Source organism: Cornus florida, unplaced genomic scaffold, assembly GCF_030987335.1.
Source record: "Cornus florida cultivar Cherokee Brave unplaced genomic scaffold, ASM3098733v1 CherokeeBrave_3.0.0_Hap2_Chr02, whole genome shotgun sequence".
Taxonomy (NCBI): domain Eukaryota; kingdom Viridiplantae; phylum Streptophyta; class Magnoliopsida; order Cornales; family Cornaceae; genus Cornus; species Cornus florida.
In genome coordinates, this window is record NW_026775572.1 from 82,927,684 (window position 1) to 82,955,362 (window position 27,679).

At 34.0% G+C, this 27,679-nt stretch overlaps 2 protein-coding genes across 9 annotated transcripts; one reads left to right on the forward strand and one right to left on the reverse strand.

Annotated features, from left to right (window-relative positions):
* Positions 1–13,668: 13,668 nt before the first annotated feature.
* Positions 13,669–21,608, reverse strand: LOC132296476 (loganic acid O-methyltransferase-like). Its single transcript, XM_059794675.1, has 4 exons — positions 21,534–21,608; positions 19,972–20,052; positions 14,629–15,288; positions 13,669–13,854 (listed from the first exon to the last, which is right to left on the reverse strand). The coding sequence occupies exons 1-4, from the start codon at positions 21,606–21,608 to the stop codon at positions 13,669–13,671; spliced, it is 1,002 nt and encodes a 333-aa protein (XP_059650658.1).
* LOC132295388 (uncharacterized) lies at positions 18,517–26,910 on the forward strand. Of its 8 annotated transcripts, none has more exons than XM_059793655.1 (10): positions 18,517–18,859; positions 18,975–19,036; positions 21,464–21,635; positions 21,763–21,919; positions 21,996–22,165; positions 22,296–22,385; positions 22,494–22,598; positions 26,090–26,407; positions 26,538–26,606; positions 26,697–26,910. In XM_059793655.1, the coding sequence occupies exons 5-10, from the start codon at positions 22,085–22,087 to the stop codon at positions 26,730–26,732; spliced, it is 699 nt and encodes a 232-aa protein (XP_059649638.1). In that variant the 5' UTR covers positions 18,517–18,859; positions 18,975–19,036; positions 21,464–21,635; positions 21,763–21,919; positions 21,996–22,084; the 3' UTR covers positions 26,733–26,910. The 8 variants fall into 8 exon arrangements, 6 of the variants coding, with proteins under 6 accessions (XP_059649638.1, XP_059649634.1, XP_059649639.1 ...); XM_059793651.1 differs by having other exon boundaries at positions 18,520–18,859; positions 26,538–26,612; XR_009478454.1 differs by having other exon boundaries at positions 18,522–18,859; positions 26,090–26,452; positions 26,538–26,612.
* The last annotated feature ends 769 nt before the right edge of the window (positions 26,911–27,679 follow it).

Here is a 27,679-nt window from a genome sequence, read left to right on the forward strand (position 1 = left end):
ACATAGACATGTTTATTTTGGTACAAGTGCATCACATTCATTTGTATTTGGATCATTCGGATTGATGGTGGTAATTTATATAAACCATGCACAGTTAGTATGTTACACCAGTGGGTGTTAGTGCAATCTACGCATGAATAGTAGGCACATTACCATATATATTTGCACATTGGAAATCGAGATTGGGTAAATGTTTTGATAAAGGAGGATTGGGATGTAATAAAAAAAAAAATTTCATGCCCAGGGTTGGTGTATAGTTCGTTATAGATAAGGAGTCCACGGAAAGGACAAAGGATTAGGTACTAATGTCTCGTTAATTACGAGAAATTTTTTTAGGGTTCTTTTTGAGTCAAAGATGAATTTTGACTCGAACTTTAAGGAGATTGTTGAAATAAATATTTCAACAGATAGGAACATGCAATTATCTCAAAGAACATTTTACTTGAATAAGTCAGGTTTTAATGGTTTCATTCAAGACTTTGGTATAACCCTAATAAAAGGGGAATGTAGTTTCGAATTATCTGGCAAATGAATTTCTGATAATGTGGGATCGATCACTCTAATGACAAATAGATTGTATTATGGTAAGGGAGGATTTTTGTTTGGATAATTTACAATAAATTAAAGGGTTGGTTGACACTTAGTATTGACATAAATCGGTATTTATCTATAAATCTCTGCAACGGTATAGATAGGAATGACGAAAGGAATGACTTTCCTTTCTGGTGGATCTTGGAAGTTCAATTACCATGACCATTTTGTATAAATCCACGAAATGGAGTTTGAGTAGTGTTTTGTCTCATAAATAAAGGTAATTACTGTAGTATCATATTATGGGGGCTAGAATATAAAGGCCTATGGTATACGTCCATACATATGAAACGGATCAAGGAGGGATATTAGAGATGTGGGAAGTTACAACTTCTTGTCTCATGATTATTGGTTGGGGAATTTTGAGGTCGTACTAGATTTGATGTTGACTTTCAGAAGCATTTCACTTTCGTTAGTGAAATCTGATAAGTAATGAGATACAAGGATGTCGAATGTATCAACAAGTATGAAGGAGGTGGTAAGAACTGGGGCATCAACTCTCAATCTTAACTACTCAGGAGGATGTGAGGGGATCACAAGGTAACATTATTGCCACTTTATTAACATTAACATGGATATGGGAAGGCGACATTTTATTGGGATTCTACTTCCATATTGGTAAAGGTTGATAGTATGACCAAGTCAGGATATCCACCGTTACAATAAGTGGATATGACCGGAACGGGCCATCAATGGCAAGGAAAATGGAGAGCAATAAATAAGCTCTCATAGTTGGACTATAGCAATGGCCATTAAAAGATTATTGTTATAGCAAGGTTTACGGATTTAGATGATTGATCATGTACATGGTTGGGTATTACTGAAGTTTTTGGTTCTATATGCATTTTAAGGACCCATTGTTATGAGATACTCTTCTTAGAGATCTTATGTGCGCTGCTAGCATTACCGGAATGGTTGTATTTAGCATAAACTCGTGTATTCGAGTTCAAGGAATAGGAATGCGTTATTACTCCATATTATATTTCCTTTTTAGAATAAGGTAATTTGGTAAGGAAGGAGGATTGTTACCTCAGTCACTAATTATCTCATATTTTGTTTTGAATAGGTAATAACCTATTTTTGGCGCTACTATATATTTCGCCTCATGTGTGTAAACAAGATTTTTATATTTTTTTGTTGCCAGATGATGTAACAATGGGGATAGTTACCAACGCAGATAAGTTGGCAAGGTTAGGTTGCAATTAGATGCAACAAATACGGATTTGTTTAACACGTTCATAATGTAATGGATTATGTGTTACGTATGTGTGGATGGAGTAATTTCCACATGGAAAAATGAGAAATGAAAATTTTGGAATAAATAATAAAAAATTTTATTTCAAGGATTCGTGAATTCCGAAAACGGAATTCCTTTTGTTAGGGGGGAAGAATGTAATACCTCTAGAAATTAAAGGAAATATTTAATTAAATAAATTGCCTTTAAATGGGTTTAAATGGATTTACTAGTTTAAATAAATTTATTTTGTTATTTGATTTATTGGAATGATGATTATGTGTGTGTTAGATACTTGATTTTTGATTGATTTGTTGTTGTGTTGACTTTGCTTATATGGAATGACTTTGTTGATTGTTTGTGTATATGATGCATGTAATTAGTTATTTTATGGATTTATTTATTTTATTAAATGGACTGGACTTGGAAATAGATTAAAGGATTTGATAGTCGGCTATATGGGAAGCCTTGGAGGATTTATAAGGCTTAGAGGCCCATGGATTTATGCATGAATGTTTATATAAAATATATTATGCATAATAGATGGATTGAATTATATAAATATATATACGTATATATATATATATATATTTATATAGGGGGATTATATATATATAGTAATTATATATATATATATATATGACGTAAATACATATGCTTATCATTATTGTGGGATTTATTATATATATATATTAATTGAAATATATAGATAATTATAGTAAGTATATATACATCATATATATATACTTATTTATTTCGGAGGATTATATATATATATAAATTACTTATAAATATATGTTTATATGTATATTACGTTGATACATATGGGGAGTTATCATATTAGGGTTAGGAGACTAGGTATATGTGTGTATATGTATATATATACACCTATTGTGTAACGCTTAGGAAGGGTTATTACGTGAGAAAGAAGGAGGTAGAAATAGGGTTTGTCGAGAGAGAGAGAAACCGAGAGGGAAAGCCGAACCAAAGGGAAGGCTGGACCAAGGAAGAAGACAACGGCAACACAGAGAGAAGCCGGAGTTACAGATCAGAATTGAGAAGCTTGCGGTGCGTTAGTTTCGTTTTGAAACTTCAGGCAAGTTTTTCTCTACCTCTCCTTTTAGAACCCATGAGTTCTACACCCTGGGTATCATAATTTAGACAGTAAATTGCATGCTAATCACCTAGACATAGGGTTAAAAGCATGGAAGGAAACTGGTTGTATTTATATTATAATGTTTTTGGTTGTTTTGATTTAAATAAAATCATATTAGATCATGTTTAGAATACGTATATGGATGCATAACTATGTATTAGATCATCCTAGAATTTAATTAGGATTGTTCTTATACGAATCGGAGGTGAGACGGATAAGTTACAGAGGTTAGATGCTGCTATCGCGACGAAGAAGACACTTCAGCCCAACTCAGCCAACTAAGTTAGGAACTCAACTTGCTCAGTTGGGAACTCAGCTTGCTCAGTTGGGAACTCAGCCTACTCAGTTGGACCATGACCTGGATGTTGTTTTTAATTGCCCAGGATTATTTTTAAACTTATTTTAACTAATCTAAATAAGAATGATTAGTTTAATAATAATTTAAAGGGAAGTTTTGAATGCTTATACGGCTATTGGTTTTGGAAATATGTTTAAACAATTTATTAAATTGTTCTATGAGATTTATCATGTGTTGACATGTTGTAATTGGGATGAAAATCTTAGAGGATTATTTTACATCTTTTTGTGTATGCTTGTGTTGTACCTATGTTGCTTATTATATGCTTTATTGTGCTTTTAATTTATGCTTATGGGATATGGTTGATTTGGAGGCATGGATTATTTGCCAAGGTATAAATATTTTGTTATCAATTTTGTATGTAGAGAACATACTATTGGAGGCATAGATTATTTGCCAGAAATATAAATAAATTATCGTTAACTAAGTATGGACAAGAACATACTATTGGAGGCATGGATTATTTGCCAAAGTTATGAATAAGTTGTCATTAACTAAGTATGGACAAGAACATACTATTAGAGGCATGGGTTATTTGCCAGGATATAATTGGAATGTCAATTGGTTAAGTATATATATTATACTTGTGGAGACTTGGACGAGTTGCCAAAGCATAAATATAATGCTATAGGAATTAGATAATTAAATAAACATCTATGGTTATGGTTATGAATAGGAGGATATAAAATACTCCGAGGATTGAGTATGGCATTATTAATGGTTAATTAACCATTTGGATTAATTTCGGGAAAGTTGAGTTCCATGTGATGGAAACGGTGTATGTTAAGGATGGTCGTGTGTATATATATATAAATCTATATATATATTTATTAATTCACAGTTTGGGATTATAGAGGTAGTAATTATTATTGGTGATTTTATGTATTATTACTTATCACTATTTATTAAAGGCTAAAATTGGAATTAGGATGGTTGTGGTTAGAGATGTGTTATTCATCGGTTTTCAAGGGCTTGTTAGAGGGAACTTGTTCGTGGGTTTTGACCCACCTTATTTTATTTTTTCAGGTTCGTAGAAGTTCAAGTCTCAAGGTTGAGGATCCGCAGCTTGGAGGCTTCTCCATCATCCACTCTCATTTATTGCAAAGTAGGATGTTGTTAAGTTATTTGACTTTAGTTTTACTTATGATTTTTTAGATTAATGGATATTGGTTAAGGGGTCCTTAAACTATTGGATTCCCGAGTTATAACCTTTAGAGGATTTTTAGTTAATGGAATTATTATTTATTAATTTCTTCAGCCTTTTATTAATTCGTTATTATTCATCTTTGTATTTTGTGCTTGCTAAATATTAATTGTTTTGATATCCCTTGGTTTTGTGAGCGTGGACTTGATCAACCCATGTCTCTAAAGTTAAGGGGTATGACAAGATTCAGCCTCTTTATAGCACAAATAACATCTAGAAGCTAATGCAAAGCCTCTCTTCTATAGAAAATCATTTGAAATAATTGCTCTATGCATAATCAGCATTGAGTGTACTGACCGTCGTGGCCTTCCACCATTCCAGCACAAACCGGCCCAAACCACCTGCTGATTCTTCACTCTAGCTATTTCCCATGCTGCTTTGAAACCAAAAGAATGTGTAAACCACTGCAATTTATCCTCACCTGTGACAATCAGCTGGTTCCTGAATACCTGCATCAGATCTTGGTTTGTATTGCTCAATTTATCATCATCCCAATGGCCATCAATGATGAATTCACTCATATATATATTCTTATCTCTGCTCAAACACCCCAGAATCCTATGACTGAAAATCTCACTCAAAAACTTTCCTTCACACCATGGATCCATAAACACTTTAATGTTCTACCCATTACCAATCTTGAATCTGCAATTTACCTTAATAAAGTCTCTGACAGCAACAATACTCCTCCAGACAGCTGAAGAAGACCCACTAATAACCACATTCCAATATGAGGCTCTCTTTAAATAACAATTCCTAAACCAAGCAACCCAAATTCTATCCTTTGACAGTAAAAAATCCCAAGCCAGACAGATTTTTGCATCAATATCAATGTCTTTTATTTTTCTCAATCCTAGACCACCTTCCTCTTTAGAGGCTATGATCTTTTTCCACCTAATACCATGCATTTTCTTTGTATTTTCAACATGCCCCCATATAAAGTTCCTCATTCTCCTCTCTATAATACTAGTTACAACAGCAGGTAATGAAAAAACTGAGGTCCAATATTGAACCATTGGGACAATGACAGCTCTGCTAAGCTCAACTCTACTTGCCATTGATATATGCAAACCATTCCATCTGGATGTAACAGCAATGACCTTGTCCACCAGGCTTAAACAATCAACTCTCCTCAACATTTTATCAAAAATGGGTAACCCTAGGTATGTAAAAGGTAGTTTCCCTTCTTTACACCCCAAGGTTCTAAGGATGGAAGTTCTTCTTCTCACTACTCTAGTAAGATACACTTCAGACTTTTCTTTACTGACAGCTAAACTAGAAGTTTTCTCAAACTTTATCAATAATTTATTTAGAGTTAAAATACTAGCCATATTAGCCTTTACCACTAGTAACAAATCATCAGCAAAAAACTAATGTGTGATTGGAATTCCAGCTTTAACTGCAGCTTGTGAAGGAAAAATTTAACCTCTTTTAGTTTCCAACTCCATCATCCCAGAATAGTACTCTGTCACAAGAGTAAAGAGGAGAGGAGATAAAGGGCATCCCTGCCTTAAACCCCTTTCAGGTTGGAAAAAACCTTGAGGAGATCCATTGACAAGGATAGAAAACCACACTGATGAAACACACTCCGTAATCCAGCCAATCCATTGATTACCAAAACCAAATAGCTTCAATAACTTAAATAGAAAAGGCCATTGCACTGTATTATAAGCTTTCCTCAAATCAATCTTCCAAGCCATGGTTGCTTTAGCTCTCTTAGCACCAAACCCTCTCATAAGTTCATTAGCAACAATAATATTATCATGTATCCTTCTACCTTGAATGAAAGCCATTTGTTCATTCCCAACAATACTTCCTAACACCTTAGCAAGTCTGTTAGCTAGAATCTTTGCCACAACTTTATAAAAACATTGCACAAAGAAATAAGCCTGTAATCCTCTACCTTCATAGCATCCTTCTTCTTTTTTATCAAAGTAATGAATGTGCTATTAACTCCCTTCCCCAACACTGGATTCTGAAAGAATTGCATGATAGCCTCCATAAATTCCTCTCCCACAATAGACCAGCACTGTTGAAAAAACCTAGCAGTAAATCCATCAGGTCCAGTGGCTCTATCAGCGCCCATTTCAAAAATAGTGTTCTTCACCTCCTCTTTAGAAACAACAGCCTGTAACATACTGACCTCTTCACCTCCTAGAGACTTTCTGATGTATTTCTGTTCTAGATCAACTAACTCAGTAGACCCCCTTGCATATGCTTTCTGAAAATAATCCACAAACCTGCTATGAATTTCAATTGGATCAGTGATAATAGTCCCTTCATCTCGGATTGCATCCAAATTACTATTAGCTCTATGTTGTTTGATTTTCTGAAAGAAGAACTTTGTACATCTGTCTTGCTCCTTCACCCATCTAATCCTTGATTTCTGTGAAAGAACAATATTTTCATTAGAAATTGTAGCTTCCAGATTTAATCTACAATCATCCTCCTTTTGAATATAATCCCCATACATAGGATCAACTGCCAAATCAATCTGTATATCAGCTAACTTCTTCCTACGAGAAATAACTTCAGCATAAAATGATCCAAATTTCTTAGAGTTCCATTGTTTCACAGCTTTCTTACATAACCTAAGTTTGAACAGCAACTTGTTAATTGGATCTCCCTTAAATTGTTTCATCCAAATAGAAGCCACTAATTCTTTAACTTCGGGTTGTTTATTCCAGACCTTCAGAAATCTAAACGGCTTTCGAGCTGAAGCAATTTTATCCGGCAGATTAACATATAAACCCCAATGGTTTGAAGTCAATAGAGGTGTTAATACGACATGAGCATCAGGATAAGCAAAGACCCAATCTTCATTCATTAAACCCCTATCTAATTTAGCATCAATCCTTCTATTACTAAATCTTTTATTGCACCAAGTATAAATGCCATTAGCTACTGGCATATCAGCTAAACATAACTTATCAAGAGTGTTATGAAATCAGCAAAAATGCTTGGGGCATGTAATCTACCTCCCTTCTTTTCATTATTGAACCTAACAATATTCCAATCTCCTAACAACAACCAAGGGCCATCAACCCTTTGATCACAATCAACCAAATCCTTCCACAACTTCTATCTCTCTCAAGCAGTATTTTTTGCATATATAAAGGACACAAAAAACCTTGAATTAGTCCCTCTAATCAGCACTTGTAGTAACATCATTTGATCTTTTGATTTAAGCACCATAACCTCAATCTTTAAGGAATCACATCTACACCAAATACAACCCCCAATATCAGCATTATAATTATTGGCCCATTCCCAGTTATTCCTGATCCTGTCTGTAATTCTTTGAAACTTATTACTTGAGACTCTAGTTTCAACCAAGCCACACAAAAATAAAGAGGAACTACTCAACCAAGCCATAACTTCTTTTTACATTGCTTGCCTGTTGAGCCCTCTCATGTTCCAAAGAGCTATCATTGAGGAATTGAATTTAGTGGAACAACCCCACCAGCAGTCATCCCTATTGTGATTCTCACACTAGTATCCACTTCCACTTCCTTCTTCCTATTCTTTTCTCTCTGCTTCTTTGAAAGTGTACTGCCTCTAGATGAAACTGAGTCCTCCAAAGTACCTTCCTTTTTACCATCATTCACTCTAGCACTGATATCTTCTTGGGTCTCCATAACCACTTCCGGTGAATCAACCAATCCCTTCATTAAATCCGTAGCCTGGTTATACAATTCTTACCGAAGTAAATTTTCCTCCACATTATCTTACTTTTCACTACAAATTTTCACAATCTCTGTCACCTCTTCTTTCTCAGTGCTTTCATCAAGCACCTGAAATGCATTCACTGAAATGATCTGAGGTTGAATCATTGGGACCCCCACCTTTGATTTTCCTGTTAACTTATTCTGCACTGTGAATCCTTCCATATCATCTTGGGCATCATTTGGAATATCCATAATTTGAATAATCCTCAAATCTGTAACCCCTTGATTAACACTCTTGTTCTTCACCACCTAATGTTCCTTAGGTTTCATATTCTTAGCCTTATTCAAAGGACATACCGCTTCATTATGGTCCATCTTTTTATAGCTCTTGCACACTTGAGGCTTCCATTCATATTCCACTTTCGCTCTGCATGGCAGACCATGTAATCTAATCTGTATTGTTTCTGGAAGCACACTATCAACCTCCATCTCAGCTAACACACGAACATACAAACCCTTTTCTCGACTTTCTCGACAATTTTTGAAATGGATGTTCCACTACGTGTATGCACTGGCAGATCACACACCTTCATCCATATTAGAACTGTGGCTAATATATCTCTTTCAAGTTGGATACTCTTATGCCATTTCTTGATAATTATAGCACGCCCCTGGAATGTTTGAAATCTCGATAATACATTCATCAAATCCTCTTCAGATGGGAATCGAACCTGGAAAAATCCATCTTTCAATGAAACCACCACAACATCCTTATGCCATCTCTTCTGCACGTAAGCTTTAAAATATGGAAAGTAGGGTTTACTACCAAGAACATAGCAAACCACTGAGTTCTTCCAATACCTCAATTCGTCAACAATGTCTACATCTTTAATTATGACAATATCCTTACCACGGCTTTCATTGTAATATGTCAATGGTGTGAATCCCGTAGTAGTCGAATTCATTAGCGATGAACTCCATGATAAACGATTTGCTAGGGGGGAAGTACTACAGGTGTAACAGTACCCGCCGGAGAAGAGGGTTGCCCCTCCTCCAACATCACATCATTATACCCCCGATAACATAGAAACCCTAAAAACAGTAAATCGCCCACTGTAGAGAGAAAAAGGGTAAAATAGTAACTCCTTATACGTATAAGAGAGAATTTAAATTAATTTACGTCTCCTAATGTATTCAATTTTTGTATTCAATACTTAGACCTAGTTAAATTTTTATAAAGCATTGTAATTGAGGCATTATGAGCCCAAACTTCCAACCATATTCTTTTGGTATCAATTTGATGTAAGCTTGAGTTTTGTAATGACAACTAATGTAAGAATGAACCATGTTGCTATTTTGCATTGAGTTGAATGTTTAAAGATTCATATAATGCCTCTATTAATGTTTAATGCAAAAGAATGGCTATTTATACATGTTGTTAGTTGGGACAGGGCATCGAAGGTCAAAATGACCAAGAAGAGGTTCAAAATTAGCTTCAAGGGCAAAAAGAGGCAAGAGCCCCATTTTCTGGGCAGCAACAAAGGCTCGACTTGGGTGGACGAGCACTCACCCAGCATTGAGGCATGCAACAGCATGTGCGCGGGGGCACCTGGCATGTCCCACGAGCACTCGAAGAGGGCGGATGAGTGCTCGTTATTGGATCCCACCTAATTTTTTTTTACCATCTTTGATCCTTCTGAGCTTCACCGTTTGGGTCCTACTTGACCTATAGGATGCACATAACACCATGGCCGCGTCCGGATGTGAGTTAGTTGACCCAAAATGTCATTTTTACCCTTTTTAGCCTTAAAATCGGTAACTTTGAACCAATTTATTTTTCCTACCTTTTCAATTGACCCAAAATGTTTATATATGACTTAGAAGGCAGTTATAAGGTCCCCAATGCACTGCACGGTCTAAAAGACAGAATTACCCCTTTTACCATAATTGGACCATTTTAAGGATTAAGTCTATTCTTTCAACCGCAAGTGGACCAAATTGATCAGCAATGAGTATTATGACATTATTATGTCCTATAGTATACTTTAATGGTCAAAAATACCATTTTACCCTTGGATGGTTCCGGGTCGAGTCAGGACCCGGTTAGTGTTTCGGACCCCGGGTTTAGGTCATTACAGTGTAGGATCCTCAGACAAGTCAGATCATTGGGACCAGGTGTAAGATTGGATGATTATTTGAACTATTCTCTCTATATCTTCTAACTCCTACTATCTTTGTTGTGTCTGCTCAGTCCACTTCATCGTATCTCGAACTATTGCACTCTCATTTAGGTCATGCCTCTTCTTTATCTCATCTCAAAACCTTAGTATATTTGGGATTTCTAGGTAAATTTAACAAATAGTCTTTTAATTATATTTCTGGTTAATTAGGCAAGCATTATGCATTATTATTGAATAAAAATGATGATAAACCAAGAGGAGAGGGGAGGGGTGAATTAGTTTTTGTATAAACTTTTCTTCTTTGTATAATCAATGTAATATGATGAGTATGATAATAGATTCAACAAGCTTCCACACACACTTACAAGACTCAGTGTATTTACAAGGAAAACCCTCTTAATAAGAAAAAACTTTAGTTTTTGGCCTCAGCTAATAAAATCTCCACTATTTGCATGCAAGTAGTTACACACTCAACTGTCTCACTCTCTACACACACACTTGTATAAGATGAAACACTAACTTTCACCGTCTCTACACACACACTAGCAACATTAAGTACACACTGCACTCCCCTTGTGCACATCACCCTTGCTTGGACCAAATGAGCACTCACAGCTCACAACCAATACATAAAAAGGTTTACAAACAATAATACTTTAAGTTATAATAGAAGATCAGAGTGAGAAACAAGCTTAAAGTATCATCACAGGCACCTTGTCTTCATTCTGTTGAAACTAGGGTTTGAGGGGTAAAATTGGAATTTCATGTCCCATAAACTCAGAGATGGAATCCACTTCCTTATATCTTCATTACAATCATGCTCAAATGATAATCAAGATGAATATAGCATGTGTATACAAATACTACTCAACAACAGGCTCAATTATGTAGAAACTTCAAAACTAGGGTTTCACATGGTCAAAAACTACATTAACCTTAATACTGTGCAAACCTCAACCTTAACACCCTTGATTCAGCATATATAAAAACTTGCTCAGATGATAATAATACAACTCACAGAAAGATATAGTGATAATAAGTTCAAATCAACAAGCTAGACCAGAAATATAAGCTGATACACAAGGTCTGAGACATCAAAATCAAATGGAGTTAAAAAATGATCATAAACATGCTTTCTGCAGATGTAAAATGTGAAGTTACACTTGCCTCAACCTTATACAGTCACCACAACAAGTTCAAACCAAACTTAGACCTCCAACATCACAGCTACAGGCCTCCATTTGATCATCTACACTTATGAATTCTCTGATTGGACTTCTGAACTTAAATCAAACTTTCATCATTACATACAATCTCATAAAAGTGTATTCATATTCAGCTCTCAATTCACTCTCATTGCAACTCACTTTTAGGGTTCACTCAAAGGCATAAACCCTATAATGTCTATAGCAGCATATATATGGTACTTCATCAATACAAATCCTATCTCAAAGACGAAATGTATGTGTTACCATTATCTAATCATTTTGTCACAGAATAATCTGTAATTCTCGTGTAAATGTACCATTATACCCCTGCCACCTTTATAGAAAATATCTTCAATATGCATGCTCATTGACGTACAACCTTATGAATGTATATGTATATGAATGTTTCACAAGCTTAATCACTAAGCGAAGAATGGCAGCCTGCATATTCTCATACCAGGACCACAGCATACATGTCACAAGAGTTCTCAACAATTATGCATTGACCAAAATGCCCTTACAGTGACATTGTCAATATATATAACCTTCTATAGCTAAAACTGTGATCACTTCATCAACCTATGAATTAAAGCAATTCAACACAATGTACCATCATACGCAAATGTATTATGTTATAATACTTGTGTGAAAAGACCTAATTGCCCCTGAAAAGCTCTATATCAACATATCACTATTTGTGCTAGTGTTTTTAACCTTAAGATGCCTGCATTAAGAGTCTTCAAGGCAATGTACCTTCCTTAGATCATTTGGATAGACTTCTCAACATTATGAAATGACCAAGCTACCCCTATGGTTCAATTGAATGCATTATTCAAGCCAGAAACACTTGGAACTCAATGTAGATAACCTGTGATGGACTTTTTGACATTTAAAATGGCAAACCCTAATTCAAAGGTGGGACCAACAAATGAGTCTTTTACTTTTCCTCCATTTGAACTTATTCATTCTAATGAATGGCCGCCATCTACTATGCCTATAATAGGGGGGTCACTGTACTTTGTCATAATCCTTAACAAAAAATCATTCTGAGTTGCTTAACATATATTGTGATTTTGCTAAAAGGAGTTCTACTCAATTTTCCAAAAACATCAAAATATTTCGTTCTAATAATGCCATGAAATATCGACCAGATGATTTTTTTCCAAATACTCAAATAGTATAGCTCTCTCGAAAAATAACAAAATATTTCGTTCTGATAATGCCATGAAATATCGACCGATCATTTTCCCGAATATTAATCTTCAAGATCAGCAGAAGCAGTCGATCCTTCTTCGACCAAGTCCTAGTCATTTGGCCCATCTGAGCTAACTAACAATACATCTACTTCAGATTTTCACCGTTCCACTCGAGTAAGAGCTCTACCATCACATCTTAGTATTTTTAATTGCTATTATACTCTTGTAACCTTACATTAACCTTATACCTTTCACAAGGCAACCCTTAATCCTTTGTGGTGGCAATTAATGAAAGAAGAGTTAGATGCACTTACCAAAACACAAAACTTGGGATCTATTTGACTTGCCTCTAGGAATTTCATCCTCTTAATAAGGTGTGCAGACTCTGTCGTGCCTTATATGGACTCAAACAGGAAGCTTGTGCTTGGTTTGCCAAGTTTAGCTCCATCATTTCTTATCTTAATTACTCCTTAAGCTCTTATGACTTTACTCTATTCCTCTTCAAGCTCTTATGACTTTAATATATTCATTCGGCACACTGACCGTGGCATCATTCTTATCCTACTTTATGTTGATGATATAATTGTCACGGGAGTTGATTTGCAGGGTATTTAGGAGCCTAAATTGTTTCTTAGTAATTAGTTTGAAATGAAAGACCTTGGACCCCTCAGCTATTTCATTGGTCTAGAAATCAGTGCAGTTTCTAATGGCTATTATCTCACCTAGGCAAAATACTCTTCATATTTTCTTTCTCGAGTTGGGATAACTGATTGTAAAATTACAAATACTCCTCATGAGTTCATCACAAGGCTCACTCAACATGATGGCGAACTTCTTCACTATAGTACTATGTATCAACAATTGGTTGGCAGCTTAGTATATCTCATTATCACTCATCCAGACATCTCTCATGCTGTCCACATCGTTAGTCAGTTCATGGGTGCACCGTGATCTACTCTTTTTGCAGTAGTATTTTTCATTCTTGATTATCTCAGAGGCACTATATGTTTCATGGACTTTATTTCTCTTCAAAATCACTACTTGTACTTTGTGCCAACACTGATGCAGAATGGGAAAGTGACCCCACAGATCGTCATTCCATTGCAATTTTTTTTCTTCTTACATAAAGATTCTCTCATATATTGGCGTAGCAAAAAAATAAAAATAAAAATTGTGGTTGCTCAATCTAGCAAAAAAACTGAGTACAGGGCACTTGTCAATACTACCTTTTAGCTACTATAGTTGCGTTTTCTCCTTCAGGACATGGGAGTTTCCTCTTATGCCATTCTTATTTACTGCATGTGATAATAGGAGTGCAACTCAGATAACACATAATGATGTATTTCACGAGAGCACTAGACACATTGAGATTGATTGTCACTTTGTTCGTCATCATCTCCTTCAAGATACCTTGCAGTTGCAGTCTATTACCTTTAAAGATCAGTTGGCAAATATCTTCACTAAATCTCATTCACCGGGCTATTTTCATGATCTTGTCTCCAAACTCAAGCTAGCTTCATAAAGCGCACCCTGAGTTTGAGTGGGGCTGTTATAATACATAGTATATATACATAGGTGAGTATACACATATTTATAGTATACTTATATAAATATATATATATATATATACACACACACACACACACACACACGTTCCAAGTTTGTAATCCTATATATATGCCTTTTGTATAGTTCTAAAGACAGATTCAATATATATATTCAATACATATTGTTTCATCACTCTACAAGTTCTAACACTTCTTAATTTTGGTCACATAGATCTCAATTGGTAGATTTTATTTCTTTGGACTTCAATTTAAAAGTCAGACTTACCTCATTCACCATATCCATGAGTCTATACCCAATGAAGTCAAACGACAGGCCTATTGAGAGCTGAGAATAATGGATATCATCCAGACAACCTGGCAGGATCAGTACTATCATCCCTCCAGCTACAATCTCTTTAGCTCTGGCACTTAGAAAGATGTTCATGTCTTTTATAAATTGAGCTGCAAAATCATTACCTACTTCCTCTGAGGCACTTGTGTAGTGAATTCTTCCATTGTTCCATGCCTCTGAGTTCTTATCCAGCAACTCTTCAGGCAACTTAGAGAGCCAATGGAGTGCACAAGAGGAATACACAAAATGGAGAGAGAACTCGGGGAATAAATGGCCATAGAAAGAACCAGGCACTCCAGCAGCAAAGTATTGCCTATCATGAGGGAGGGAGGCAAAAAGGGTATTGAAATCATTGGTAGCATGATTGTTGAAGAAAACATCGAATTCAGGCACTTTAGAAGCAAGTCCTTGAGAAAGATATTTCCTTTCCATGGCGTCAAGCACACTTTGCATGGCAATGAAGGTATTTGGCCCAACTAAACATCCCAAATCTTCTATGCGCAATGTGTTTGAATTAGAAGTGAGGCTTTTTATGTCAAGCTTCTCTGCAATTGCTTCATCTATCATTTCTTTTGCAACATTTGAAACTGTTCTCTGTAAAATTGGCAAAAGATGTTACTACTTTGTTGCTATAATAATCATTGTCATTGCTATCAGATTTGGTGGTGTTGCTAAAAAAAACTTTTGCCCCCTTTCATGGCGGAGCTCATTTCTGCTCTAGTTTTTGAAATCTGCTATTGATCAAAGTTGGCGTAGGGCTCCAAAATATAACCATGATAAAAACACATTAGTAGAAAAATAAAGCAGGAATAGGCCACCATTTTGATAAGTTGACTCAAAATTAGGTTAAAATCCTTGTCAATTAACTTTAACCTCTGTTACATGCACTCTTCTGAATGTATGAAGCATTAATGTGAGAGACATGACACCTAGGTATAATATTTAATGTGTGTTTGACTTATCTGATTGTTCGCACACCTAACATGCATATCTAATGATTGATGTTTCCTATATTAATCATACACAAAACTCTTTTGTTATGTTTTCATTAATATTTGTTGTTTTAAAACAAGTGAAATACTCCTATGGGACTCTCTCTGATAAAATTTCATCTTATCCTAGGAAATAGTTGAGTAATTTAAAAAAAAAAAAAATGAATATTTAGCTGCATTCTAATATCCTTAGCTTTGTGTATCTAATGCATCTTACACACATTACCTACAACCATTTAACATGATAGAGGACCAACTGTTTTGAAAATTATTGAAATTTATATTGAGTGAACTCAAAATTGGACTCGGTCAATATGGTTGAATTGATTCTTTACTTTATCTGTTCTTCATGTTGGACAATAAAGAAGAGTAGTAGAGTATCACTAAAAACACAAAAGGAAAAAAGAACCCAAATTTCAAAATTGATACCTCAGACATCAGTTTAGTATGGATACAAAATATCCTTTTTTCTGTTTTTGGAATTTGAATACCAAGTCAAAAAATCTATAGATTATCTTCCTTGCAACTAATAGTTCACTGGTTATTTTTTTTGTTGTTTTGGAGCTGCTGCTCTATTCTTTGAGGGCTTCCCTTTTCTAGTACAGTTTTGCCTTTCTTCGATGATTTCGTTTTATTGGGGGGGAATAAAAAAAGTAACAAAAAGATTTTTACTATTTTGTTTACTTAATATTTGTAAAGTTGTGCCTCAAATTTTGTTTCGGTATGGGGTGTGTCTCAAAAAAATGGGCTTTATGTGCGATTCATGTTAGATTAAAATACAGTTGGATTAAATCCCAGACACTCTCAACCTAAATTGTTATGAGATTTCTGGTTATGCTTATGTCATTTTAATCTCCAGTAAAATGATTCAAATAGGTGACATGCATATATATATTTTTAGTTTAATTGTTTAGGAAAAGAAAATTTTAATTGAACTACTGGCAACCAGTTTGAATTAATTATCCAACAAAGTCTAATGTGCTACACTTTTTAGCAGTTTTCCTGCATGCTTCATGGATTGATCATGTTCTATAATTCTCTATGCTTAATTGATCTTCATCATCATTATTTTGTTCATCTTTTTAGATGTGTTAACACCATCAAACCCCAGAGATAGAAATAGGCTCTATCCGAATCAGGTAAATCTTTGTGTTTTATGTGGTGCCTGGTTTGGCGGTATTTCTCATAACAATATTGTAGTGCACAAATTCTTTCAACTTTGACAAATCAACGAATTCTCTACAATTACTACACCCAAAATAATAATAGAGAAAAAACAACGAACTAAAGATATTATATAAAGATGAGGAGGTATTTTGATGATATGACCGAACCTAGGATTACCTAGATTGCATACGTATCCCCCATGGAGCATGGGAATCAGGTCGAAACGTAGTTCTGGCGATGAGAATTGGATCTCTATTTTTGGGGGCTTTGTCCTTTTTTCTGTGTCTCCACTATTGAGGGTCCTAAGCCCTTTTTATAAAGGAAAAACCATAAATGATTCCTTTTAGGACTCGCATTTCTTGTCCCTTAAGAATCCGAATTACATCATACTATCCTTATAACAAGGATTTACATTATTTGGTTTCCATAAATTATAATTCTTCTTCTAATAGAACTATTACTAAAATGGGTTTAGTAATATATTCATAATTGGGCTTGGGGTCTTATCATCTCAGGCCTTCTTAATGAGTTCAGCCCATTATGCTTAGTTAACCTTGCCCAAGCTTCTTGTAGAGGCCCAATTTGAAGGTTGAATAGTCTCAGTGTTTGTAGTGGTCCCCTTATGTGCTGATGTGTCTTGTTTTAATTGGAAAGGGAGATTTTTGCCCCCACACTTTGCCCCCAATTCCCTTTAGTTTAACGTGGCAGTCATAACTAGACGGAATTAATCGTAGCTAATGAATTGTAATGGTAACTGTAGTAAACCAAAAGATAGTTAACAATTGGGACAGTATGCCCTGACGACGGTGACTTATATTTGTCTTCTTGGAAAGTACGAAGACCCAAAATCAAGGCTTCCAAAGAGGTTGTAGCTGAGGTTCCCCCATGCTCAAAGGTGACGTCTTATGTTGAGCCTTCTTCTGTTCAAGCTATTAGTGCTTTTATTTTCTTAGGTTGACGGTGATCACTCTCGGTGATTAGCTTAGATGACTAGCCTTAATGAATAATGATGGTGACCAACCTTGGTGATCATTTTTAGTGATCAGCCTGGAGATCAACCTAGTGTTTTTCTTGAGCAATTAGCTTCAACTTTCATGATTAGCATTGATGATCACACTACAACATATTAGGTGTTTACCAGCGTTTTTTAAAAAAACGCTGGTATAGGTCTAATATTACCAGCGCTCTCTTTAGAAGCGCTGGTATAGGTGTAATGATACCAGCGCTTTTTATAGGAGCGCTGGTATACGTGTAACAGTACCAGCGCTTTTGTAGGAGCACTGGTATAGGTCTAAATATTACTAGCGCTTCTATTAGAAGCGCTGGTATAGGTGTAATGGTAATAGTACCAACGCTTTTTGTAGGAGCGTTGGTATAGGTCTAAATATTACTAGCGCTCCTATTAGGAGCGCTGGTATAGGTGTAATATCAGCACTTTTTTTAGAAGTGTTGGTATAGGTGTAATGGTAATAGTACCAGTGCTTTTTGAAGGAGCGCTGGTATATGTGTAATACCAGCGCTTCTTTTCGGAGCGCTGGTATAGGTGTCCCCATTTTTTCCCTTCCCTCCATTTTTTTCCCTTCCCTCCATTTTTTCCCTCCATTGATTTTATATATAGAGAATATTTGGGCCCTAAAATTATGTCATTTTGTGGGGAATTAACATTGCATTCTCTACTTTCCCATTTCATTTTGCAAAGCCCTAATCCTTTCATTTTGCAATAGCCCTAATCCTTCAGCCATTCTCCACTTCCCATTCCTATTCTAGACATCATCTAGCCGTCATCTAGCTGGGAATACGGAAACAACAATTCGGAGGAAACAGCCAAAGCAGATTTTGAAGCAATTCAGCTTCGAGTGCGTAGGAGAAGAAGTGCCGTCATCTAGCCGGGAATACGGAAATAACCAAAGCAGTAAACAAGATCCTCCTAATTTCACGTGAAGGGGAAGAAGTGCTTCGAGTGCGTAGGGGAAGAAGTGCTTCGAGTGGGTTTGATTTGAGATCAGGTGGGTTTGATTTCACGTGACAACGCATCCTCCTAATTTCAATGATTCTGCAACCACTATTTGATCTCATTATGTACTTAAGATTGTTGTTTTTAATTTTTTTTTCTTTGTACAGGAGGAAATAATCGATCTTAGCTTGGATTGTTAGAACAAGTTTTGTCTGATTTCGTTTTTTAGGTAATTTCTTTCTTTTTTTTTTTTTTTTTTTTTTTATGTTCCAACAATGAGAAACTTTAACTCTTAAACTTTAGCTTGGATTGGCATCGGCTGCTTTTCTTCTCTGTTCTTCTTAGTTTCCCTTGTTCTCTATTTTCTGTAGGGGTCGAAGTTGTGGTCACTGTCTCAATCGTCTTAGTCGTAGTTGCTTGATAAATTAACATGGCACCATTCAATCCCCACATTCTTCGTTGAAGAATTGTATCAATAATTATCCATTGAAGTTTGCATGCGAAAGTAGAGAGTTTTTGAGACCATCCTTCCTTCCTGCACCTTCTTCTAGGGTTTTTGGATTGGGAAAGAGTTGAGAAAGCCAGGAGTATTAGCAAATAGCACAACCGTGTTATAATAATACCAAATTCCAAATTGGAATTGGAAATTGGAATAGAAATAGGAATTGGAATTTACGGTAGATAAAATTAATAATATTATTATTATTACTATTTTTTAATGTTCCACACCCACTTCTTAGATGAAATTAATTAATTAATCGAATAAATAAATAAATTGTAGTTATAGATTGCTAGGCAGATATTGAACATGAGATATAACTTCTCTTTTAACTTGATCTCTTATTAATTTTCCAGTTGCTTTCAATGGAAATGACTTCTTCCATATAACAAAAGTTTTGGGTATTTTAAACCTGCGAAAAAAAAAAAAAAAAAAAAAGGCTGTATGAATACCTATAGCATAAAGAATGAGAAGATGAAATAAAAAGGCTGAAAGTAAGCATTGATATAGTATAAAGATTAATAGAAATACCCAGTTAAGTTATACTTTTTACAGAAGTGCTGGAGGATCTCACTGGATAAGCAAAATTCAATGTTCTTTGCTGAGATATGAGATCCCAAATCAATCCATTTCCAATTGTCTCTTATTTGAATACAAGCAACAACCATCTCCGTAAATCGAGTGTCTGGAAGTCCAACAACAACTACACTAGATACTTCTGGATGTTGTGATATTATGGCTTCCACCTGAGTCACAAAATAAGTACATATTTCAATAAAGGTTTATTTTTATTTTTAATTATTATTATTAAAAAAATACACTTCAATAAAGTTCAGAGACCATAAACTAATTCATAGACCAGTTTAGGATAATCATAACATTATCTTATACGTATGTATGTTGGAATGTATTTCTTTCATGATTAGAATTAGTGCAATCGTGCAATCATCAATGTCGACAAAAACGGATGAATTTAAAATTACTCTCTATGGTGGGATAAAATTTCTAACTACATGATTTTTTTTTGTTATTATAGGGCCAACCACTGATTTTATTCTATATTACTGTTATTGTGTCTTAAGTACTGTATTCCTTGATTATTTTATAATTTGTTGTAACTCTTAGTTGAGATTAATTTGCTATAAAAAGGAAATTCTAAATTTTTAAAATGATTTACTTTGTATAGAATTACTATGACCACACCAGAAATAAATGCTTTCTGTGTTGTGATGCTTTGTTGAACTAAGAAAGGTCGTCACATATAATTATATTCTACAATTGGCGAGTGATATCCTCCACACTTAGTCATATAATTTGTAATAGTCCTTTTCATTTTGTTGTGGTAACATTTTTTTTTATTATTTTTTTTTTCCTTTTTTTTTTTGTGAAAAGATTGAAGAGAAGAGCCATTTTTGGCTCTATGTCGATGCAGTCAGTTTTGCGATGGTATGTAAAATGATGGAACATACAAAATAGTGTTTTATAGGGATGCTATTTTACAAAGGATGCATGTGCTGAGCATGTTGACATTAACGGAAAGTGAAAAGGAAAAAGAAAGTTGTTAGTACGTGAGATTGTTGCCCAAAACTCTGATGCGTCAAAGCATATTGGTAAATTAGACCTAGAGAGAGAATGAATAGGTCTTATGGATATTAATTTGCAACAAAGTAACTTTTTGAATTACAATTAAACTCTTTAAAATTTAGCTAGTTAGTCATGATTACTGTGATTTGGATTTTTGTTTATATCCGTTAGGTTTTGAATTCTTTCAACATAACCGCAATATTCATGCATAAAATATAGTATGGACACAATATTTTCATGTGAAAGACCATAAACAGGGAAAAACCAGAGACGTAGTCCAATGAGGGATAATTCACTGAATTGTTGATCTTGCTCAACTATATATCTGTCATCCATTAGCTATTTTATTCATCGATTCTCGATGGCATTACAGATTGGCTTGTAATCGGTTGCATTGGATCTAACTTAATACTTTAACCTAGAACAAGAGTCAATAATTACCACTATGTCATAGTTATTAAATTGGTCGTGCTGATGTTTAGATGTTGTGTTGAATTACAATTTTATTGTCTTTTTTTAACAATTTGATTACATTCTCTTAACTGAATTTTCACTTTTTTGTTTGTTTTCTAGGAAGGATAAATAATAAGTTGACAATGAAACGAACGGTTAGTGAAGTGGAAAAAGTGAGTGAACAAAATACCGAAGCTTCAACTTCAAAATCATCCCAACCACCGCCGAAGAAGAGACGAGGTCCGACACGATGCAAGAATGTCATAGACGCGAAAACCTTATTACCTTTAAGGTACATATATATATATAGATCATCTTATATAGTTTACATAATTAGACTATATTCAATATGAAGGAGAAAAAAGGATTTCTATCTTTATTTTTGTACTAAACATCTACAATTGTTAATTTTTGTTTAGGGTTAATAAGTTTGGACAGCCGATCGGTCCTGAGAGTGGTACATATACTAATTATCTGGGAACACTTGCCCGGAAGTGTGAATTAGCTCCTTTGTGCTACAAAACTTGGTGGGAGATGCCTAAACGGTTGAAGTAGGATATGTGGAACATTGTAAAGGTAAAACCCTTCAATAACATTAAAATAATTTTTATGGAAAAAGTGGACTAACATACAACAATTATCACATTTTCAGGGAAAATATGATATGGGAATCATGACAAAACAGTGGACAATATCCTCCATCAGAAAAAAAATGGAGGGGGTACAAGTGTGAGTTGAAAAATGAATACTACTCAGTTAGGGATACAGATGAAGAAAGATTGGGAATTTTTGGTTAGGCATTGGGGTACGCCTATGGCGAAGGTAATCCTCCATCTATCACAATGTTTTTTGAAGTCAATGAGTTGAATTTATAGTTTATCTGCTTTCAGTCATTATTTTAGGTGGAATGTTCTTTACTCAAAGAACTTTTACTTTTTCTCACTTTTTGTAGGAGGTCAGCAAAAAAAATAAAGAACGTTGTGGGAAGCAAACAATGATGCATACTACAGGGACAAAAAGCTTTGCACGTGTTTCTACCGAGGTTAGTTGAAGTTTTTATGGAAAATATAAATTATTTCAATTCTTATGTCGTTGAATGATTATAAATGTTAGTGGTAAATAATATATATCACAATGTATTCTTTTATAGATTGAGGAAGATGAAGGTATTCAGCTTTCTCGTGCAGATTTATTCATCCGCACAGATGTAAATAAGGATGGCAAAGCTACTGATGCTGCTGCTTCGGAGATGATTGTAAGTTTTCATGCTTCCATTTTGCAAAAAGGGGGTCATGTGCCTTGAAGTGACCAATTTTTAAACTCTTTATGCTGTATTAGGGGGTCACGTGCCTTGAAGTGGCCAATTTTTAAATCATCGGCCCGTGTGGAGGCAATTTACTTTCTTGTATTTGTTGAAAAGCATGGGAGTATGGGATCATTGTATGTGGAGGCTTCTTGTTGATTGATTTGTGTTGTGGAAAAGAAGTATTTGCTATTTGTTGTTTGTTGTTTGTATTAATTTGTTACTCATATATTGTTGCAATAGTCTTTTGAATGTAGAAACCTTCAAATATTATAAACAAGCTATGTAAAGGCCACTAAACACTTGTTCATAATCTATAAAGTTCTTGTTGTGATTTTTTTTTTTTTTTTTCAGTTCTGCAAAGATTTCCATCTTCAAAAAGCTTTGCATGTTGATAAAAATTGTTTCAGATTCAATCTCTACAGATTTCTAATCCAATTCAGATTTCTTTTTCTTTTTTTTTTTTCAGTTCTGAAAAGATTTCCATCTTCAAAAAGCTTGGCATGTTGATAAAAATTGTTTCAGATTCAATTTCTGCAGATTTCTATTTCAATTCTGATTCTTTTTTTTTTTTTTTTTCAGTTCTGAAAAGATTTCCATCTTCAAAAAGCTTGGCATGTTGATAAAAATTGTTTCAAATTCAATCCCTGCAGATTTCTAATCCAATTCAGATTTTTTTTTTTTTTTCTTTTTTTTTTGCAGTTCTGAAAAGATTTCCATCTTGAAAAAACTTGGCATGTTGGTAAAAATTATTTCAGATTCAATCTCCGCTGATTTCTAATCCAATTCAAATTCTTTTTTTTTTTTCAGTTCAGAAAAGATTTCCATCTTCAAAAAGCTTGGCATGTTGAAAAAAATTGTTTCAGATTCAATCTCTGCAGATTTCTAATCCAATTCAGATTCTTTTTTTTTTTTTTTTTCAGTTCTGAAAAGATTTCCATCTTCAAAAAGCTTGGCATGTTGATAAAAATTGTTTCAAATTCAATCTCTGCAGATTTCTAATCCAATTCAGATTCATTTTTTTTTTTTTTTTTTTCAGTTCTGAAAAGATTTCCATCTTGAAAAAACTTGGCGTGTTGGTAAAAATTATTTCAGATTCAATCTCCGCTGATTTCTAATCCAATTCAAATTCTTTTTTTTTTTTTTCAGTTCAAAAAAGATTTCCATCTTCAAAAAGCTTGGCATGTTGAAAAAAATTGTTTCAGATTCAATCTCTACAGATTTCTAATCCAATTCAAATTCTTTTTTTTTTTTTTTTTTTCAGTTCTGAAAAGATTTCCATCTTCAAAAAACTTGGCATGTTGGTAAAAATTGTTTCAGATTCAATCTCTGCAGATTTCTAATCCAATTCAGATTCTTTTTTTCTTTTTTTCCAGTTCTGAAAAGATTTCCATCTTCAAAAAGCTTGGCATGTTGATAAAAATTGTTTCAGATTCAATCTCTGCCGATTTCTAATCCAATTCAGATTCTTTTTTTTTTTTTTTTTTTTTTTTCAACTCTGAAAAGATTTCCATCTTCAAAAAACTTGGCATGTTGGTAAAAATTGTTTCAGATTCAATATCTGCAGATTTCTATTCCAATTCAGATTCTTTTTTTTTTTTTTTCTTTTTTTCAGTTCTGAAAAGATTTCCATCTTCAAAAAGCTTGGCATGTTGAGAAAAATTGTTTCAGATTCAATCTCTGCAGATTTCTTATCCAATTCAGATTCTTTTTTTTTTTTTTTTTTTTTTTTCAGTTCTAAAAAGATTTCCATCTTCAAAAAGCTTGGCATGTTGACAAAAATTGTTTCAGAATCAATCTCTGCAGATTTCTAATCCAATTCAGATTCTTTTTTTTCTTTTTTTGTCAGTTATGAAAAGATTTCCGTCTTCAACAAACTTGGCATGTTGGTAAAAATTGTTTCAGATTCAATCTCTGTAGATTTCTTATCCAATTCAGATTCTTTTTTTTTTTTTTTTGGCAGTTCTAAATAGATTTCCATCTTCAAAAAGCTTGGCATGTTGATAAAAATTGTTTCAGATTCAATATCTACAGATTTCTATTCCAATTCAGATTCTTTTTTTTTTTTTTTCAGTTCTGAAAAGATTTCCATCTTCAAAAAACTTGGTATGTTGGTAAAAATTGTTTCAGATTCAATCTCTGCAGATTTCTAATCCAATTCAGATTCTTTTTCTTTTTTTTTCCAGTTTTGAAAAGATTTCCATCTTCAAAAAGCTTGGCATGTTGATAAAAATTGTTTTAGATTCAATCTCTGCAGATTTCTAATCCAATTCAGATTCTTTTTTTTTTTTTTTTTTTCAGTTCTGAAAAGATTTCCATCTTCAAAATGCTTGGCATGTTGATAAAAATTGTTTTAGATTCAATCTCTGCAGATTTCTAATCAAATTCAGATTCTTTTTTTTTTTTTTCAGTTCTGAAAAGATTTCCATCTTCAAAAAGCTTGGCATGAAAATCAAATTAGTAGTTCTCACACACACACACATACACACAAATCATGATCACTGAGAAATTATGCTGATTTACATCAAAGTATACCAAACTTAAAGGCAGAAAGAAACATAATTACAGAAGAGGTTACACATCTCCTTAGTAAATTACTCAAATTCAATTTCACCCTTCACCTTTTTTTCCTTCTTTCTATGGATAGTGAGTGTTTGGAAGAATAAATGCATCCAGATAAATTATTCTGCTAACAATTTTACTTGCTTTTTCTTCTATTGCATTATACATATCTTATACTAATTATTTTCTACTGAATCAGGAAGCACATTTGGTTTCTACATTTTTGCCCATTTGAGGACAGAAAATGCTTAGGAAACTACAAATGATAACTTAGGGAAAAAGTAAAATATAATATTAGGTGCAAAAACTTTTGCCTAGTGAATCTAATTAAATAACAGACATAGAATTATGTGTCCTATAATAATAATTGCACACCAAGTCTTTTGTCCAATTACCTATATAAGATTCTTCAATTAGATGGGACATTCAAATTTAGACACAAACAACAGTACTCATAAGTTGGCAATTTCTTTAATCATATTGTATACTTTAGCACAATATCTGGTACCTCAAAAGACTACTAATTTGATTTTTCCTCTTCTATAACGACTCGATTACATTTTTTATGAAGTGTATACTTTAGCACAATGTATTAAAAGAACTACTAATTTGATAAAAATTTGATTTTTTTTTTCTCTATTTACTTCATTTAAATCCTTTTGTTTTTGTCATGAAAGCTTAGGTATATATATATATATATATATATATATATATATATATATATATATATTATACATGCACATGTATATTTAAGCATTACATGTTCATAGCTTGTTACGATTTCAGTTCTTTTGTACTTTATTTAGAATCTAGGGTTTTCAATTCTGGATGTTTCATAGTAGTATGTCATGGTAGATCAAACTTTTTTTTTTTTTGGGTAGGAAAACATAAGAGAACTTCAAAAAAGTTACTCTGACTCGCCTATTGGCAGCTCCAATGATTTGTTCTCCATTGTGAGGAGAGAAGAGAGAACTGGTCGTGTGCGGATGCTTGGCTTCGGGCCTACACCAAGCGATGTTTGGGGGCCCTCTCCTAGTAAAGCTGAACTGATTAATAATGCTAAAAAATCTCAAGAGGAGGCATGTGCTACACGTGTAGAGTTGCAGGAGACGATTTCAAAAATGCAAGCCGACTATGACAACAAGTTGGAAAATTTACGAGCCAACTACGACGACAAGTTGGAAAATTTACAACAACAGGTGGCTATGCTAATGCAGATGCAATAACAAAATTGTAGTGGACAGGTATATTTATTATTAGTTTTACTCTTTACTAAATATATGTTTACTTATGCCAAGATTTCATGTATTTTGTTTTGTTATTTTGAAGGATTCTGATTCTTTAAATGCTCCTCCTAGAGTATCCCCAAATCCATTTTCTAGTCGTGATGCCAATTCAGTTAAGGTTATGAACTTTTAATTTCTCTTATATATATGTTAAATTTTCAATTATTATAATGTGCGCTTGATGAATTTATAAAAAATGTAGGGTAATTCAAATCAAATGGGCAAGAAGACTTGTTGAAGTTGAAGATGGGGTCGTGGCTGTGCTTTTTGAATTTCTTTCGCCTTGGATGGGTTCTTTTTGAAAAACTTGTACTACATTTGTTAAAAATTCTTAATTCTTTTTTTGTGACATTTAGTACCTTTATCTAGACAATTTGGATGGTATTTTCATATTGGCAGGTTAACTTGTGGTTGTATTAGTATACATTTTTTACTGGCTTAACTTGTAGTGGTATTAGTAGTCAATTTTGATGGTATTTTTCATGTTGGCAAGGTTAACTTGTGGTTGTTTGGTTGGTATTTTTATATTGACTTGTGTTAGGATGCATTTAGTAGCCGTGAAGAAATTTTTTTCCAAAAACAATAATGGGAAAAAAAAAGTGTAAATAATTTTACCAATGCTCTTTTAAGAAACGTTGGCATAGGGAAAAAATATTAAAAAAAAAAAATTCAAATAACCCTTTACCAGCACTTTTCCAAAAAGCGCTAGCATAGGGGAAAAAAAAATATTAAAAAAAAAAATTCAAATAACCCTTTACCAGCGCTTTTTGGAAAAGCGTTGGTAAAGGCCTACCGACACTGGATTTACCAGCGCTTTTGAAGAAGCGCTGGTAAATTACCAGCGCTTTTTAAGGTTTTTACCAACGCTTTTGAGCACTGGTAAAAACCAAAACTGTTGTAGTGTCAACTTCAGATGATCAACCTTCTGCATTGTTTGCTACTATTTATTAATAATCGACTTTTCATGCGTATAGACTCTTCATACTAGTGATCGTCTTCTCATGCCTTTTGCTACTTGAATCGTTATTTTTGTAGAATCTTGGCCTTCGAATTTTCTTCCGAGGCAACGTATTTTGCTTCGGCACTCTTCTGTGTCTTAAGCCATTTATAAAATTTATACTTCGGCTCTAGTGAGTCCGAGGTAATTTTTTGTGTAACTTTCATTCTTCAGCATTCACCTATGCC

What these genes read in the sequence shown, in the direction of transcription:
- LOC132296476 (XM_059794675.1), bottom strand. Translation starts at nt 21,608, where the DNA reads ATGACATTCTTGCATCGTGTCGGACCTCGTCTCTTCTTCGGCGGTGGT. An exon ending in ATTTTGAAGTTGAAGCTTCG is followed by an intron (nt 20,053 to 21,533) that starts GTATTTTGTTCA and finishes TTTGTGACTCAG; the next exon opens with GTGGAAGCCATAATATCACA. An exon ending in ACACTCGATTTACGGAGATG is followed by an intron (nt 15,289 to 19,971) that starts GTTGTTGCTTGT and finishes CCAATTTTACAG; the next exon opens with AGAACAGTTTCAAATGTTGC.
- LOC132295388 (XM_059793651.1), top strand. Translation starts at nt 22,085, where the DNA reads ATGAATACTACTCAGTTAGGGATACAGATGAAGAAAGATTGGGAATTT. An exon ending in TGGAAAATTTACAACAACAG is followed by an intron (nt 26,408 to 26,537) that starts GTGGCTATGCTA and finishes GTTATTTTGAAG; the next exon opens with GATTCTGATTCTTTAAATGC. An exon ending in GTGATGCCAATTCAGTTAAG is followed by an intron (nt 26,613 to 26,696) that starts GTTATGAACTTT and finishes TAAAAAATGTAG; the next exon opens with GGTAATTCAAATCAAATGGG.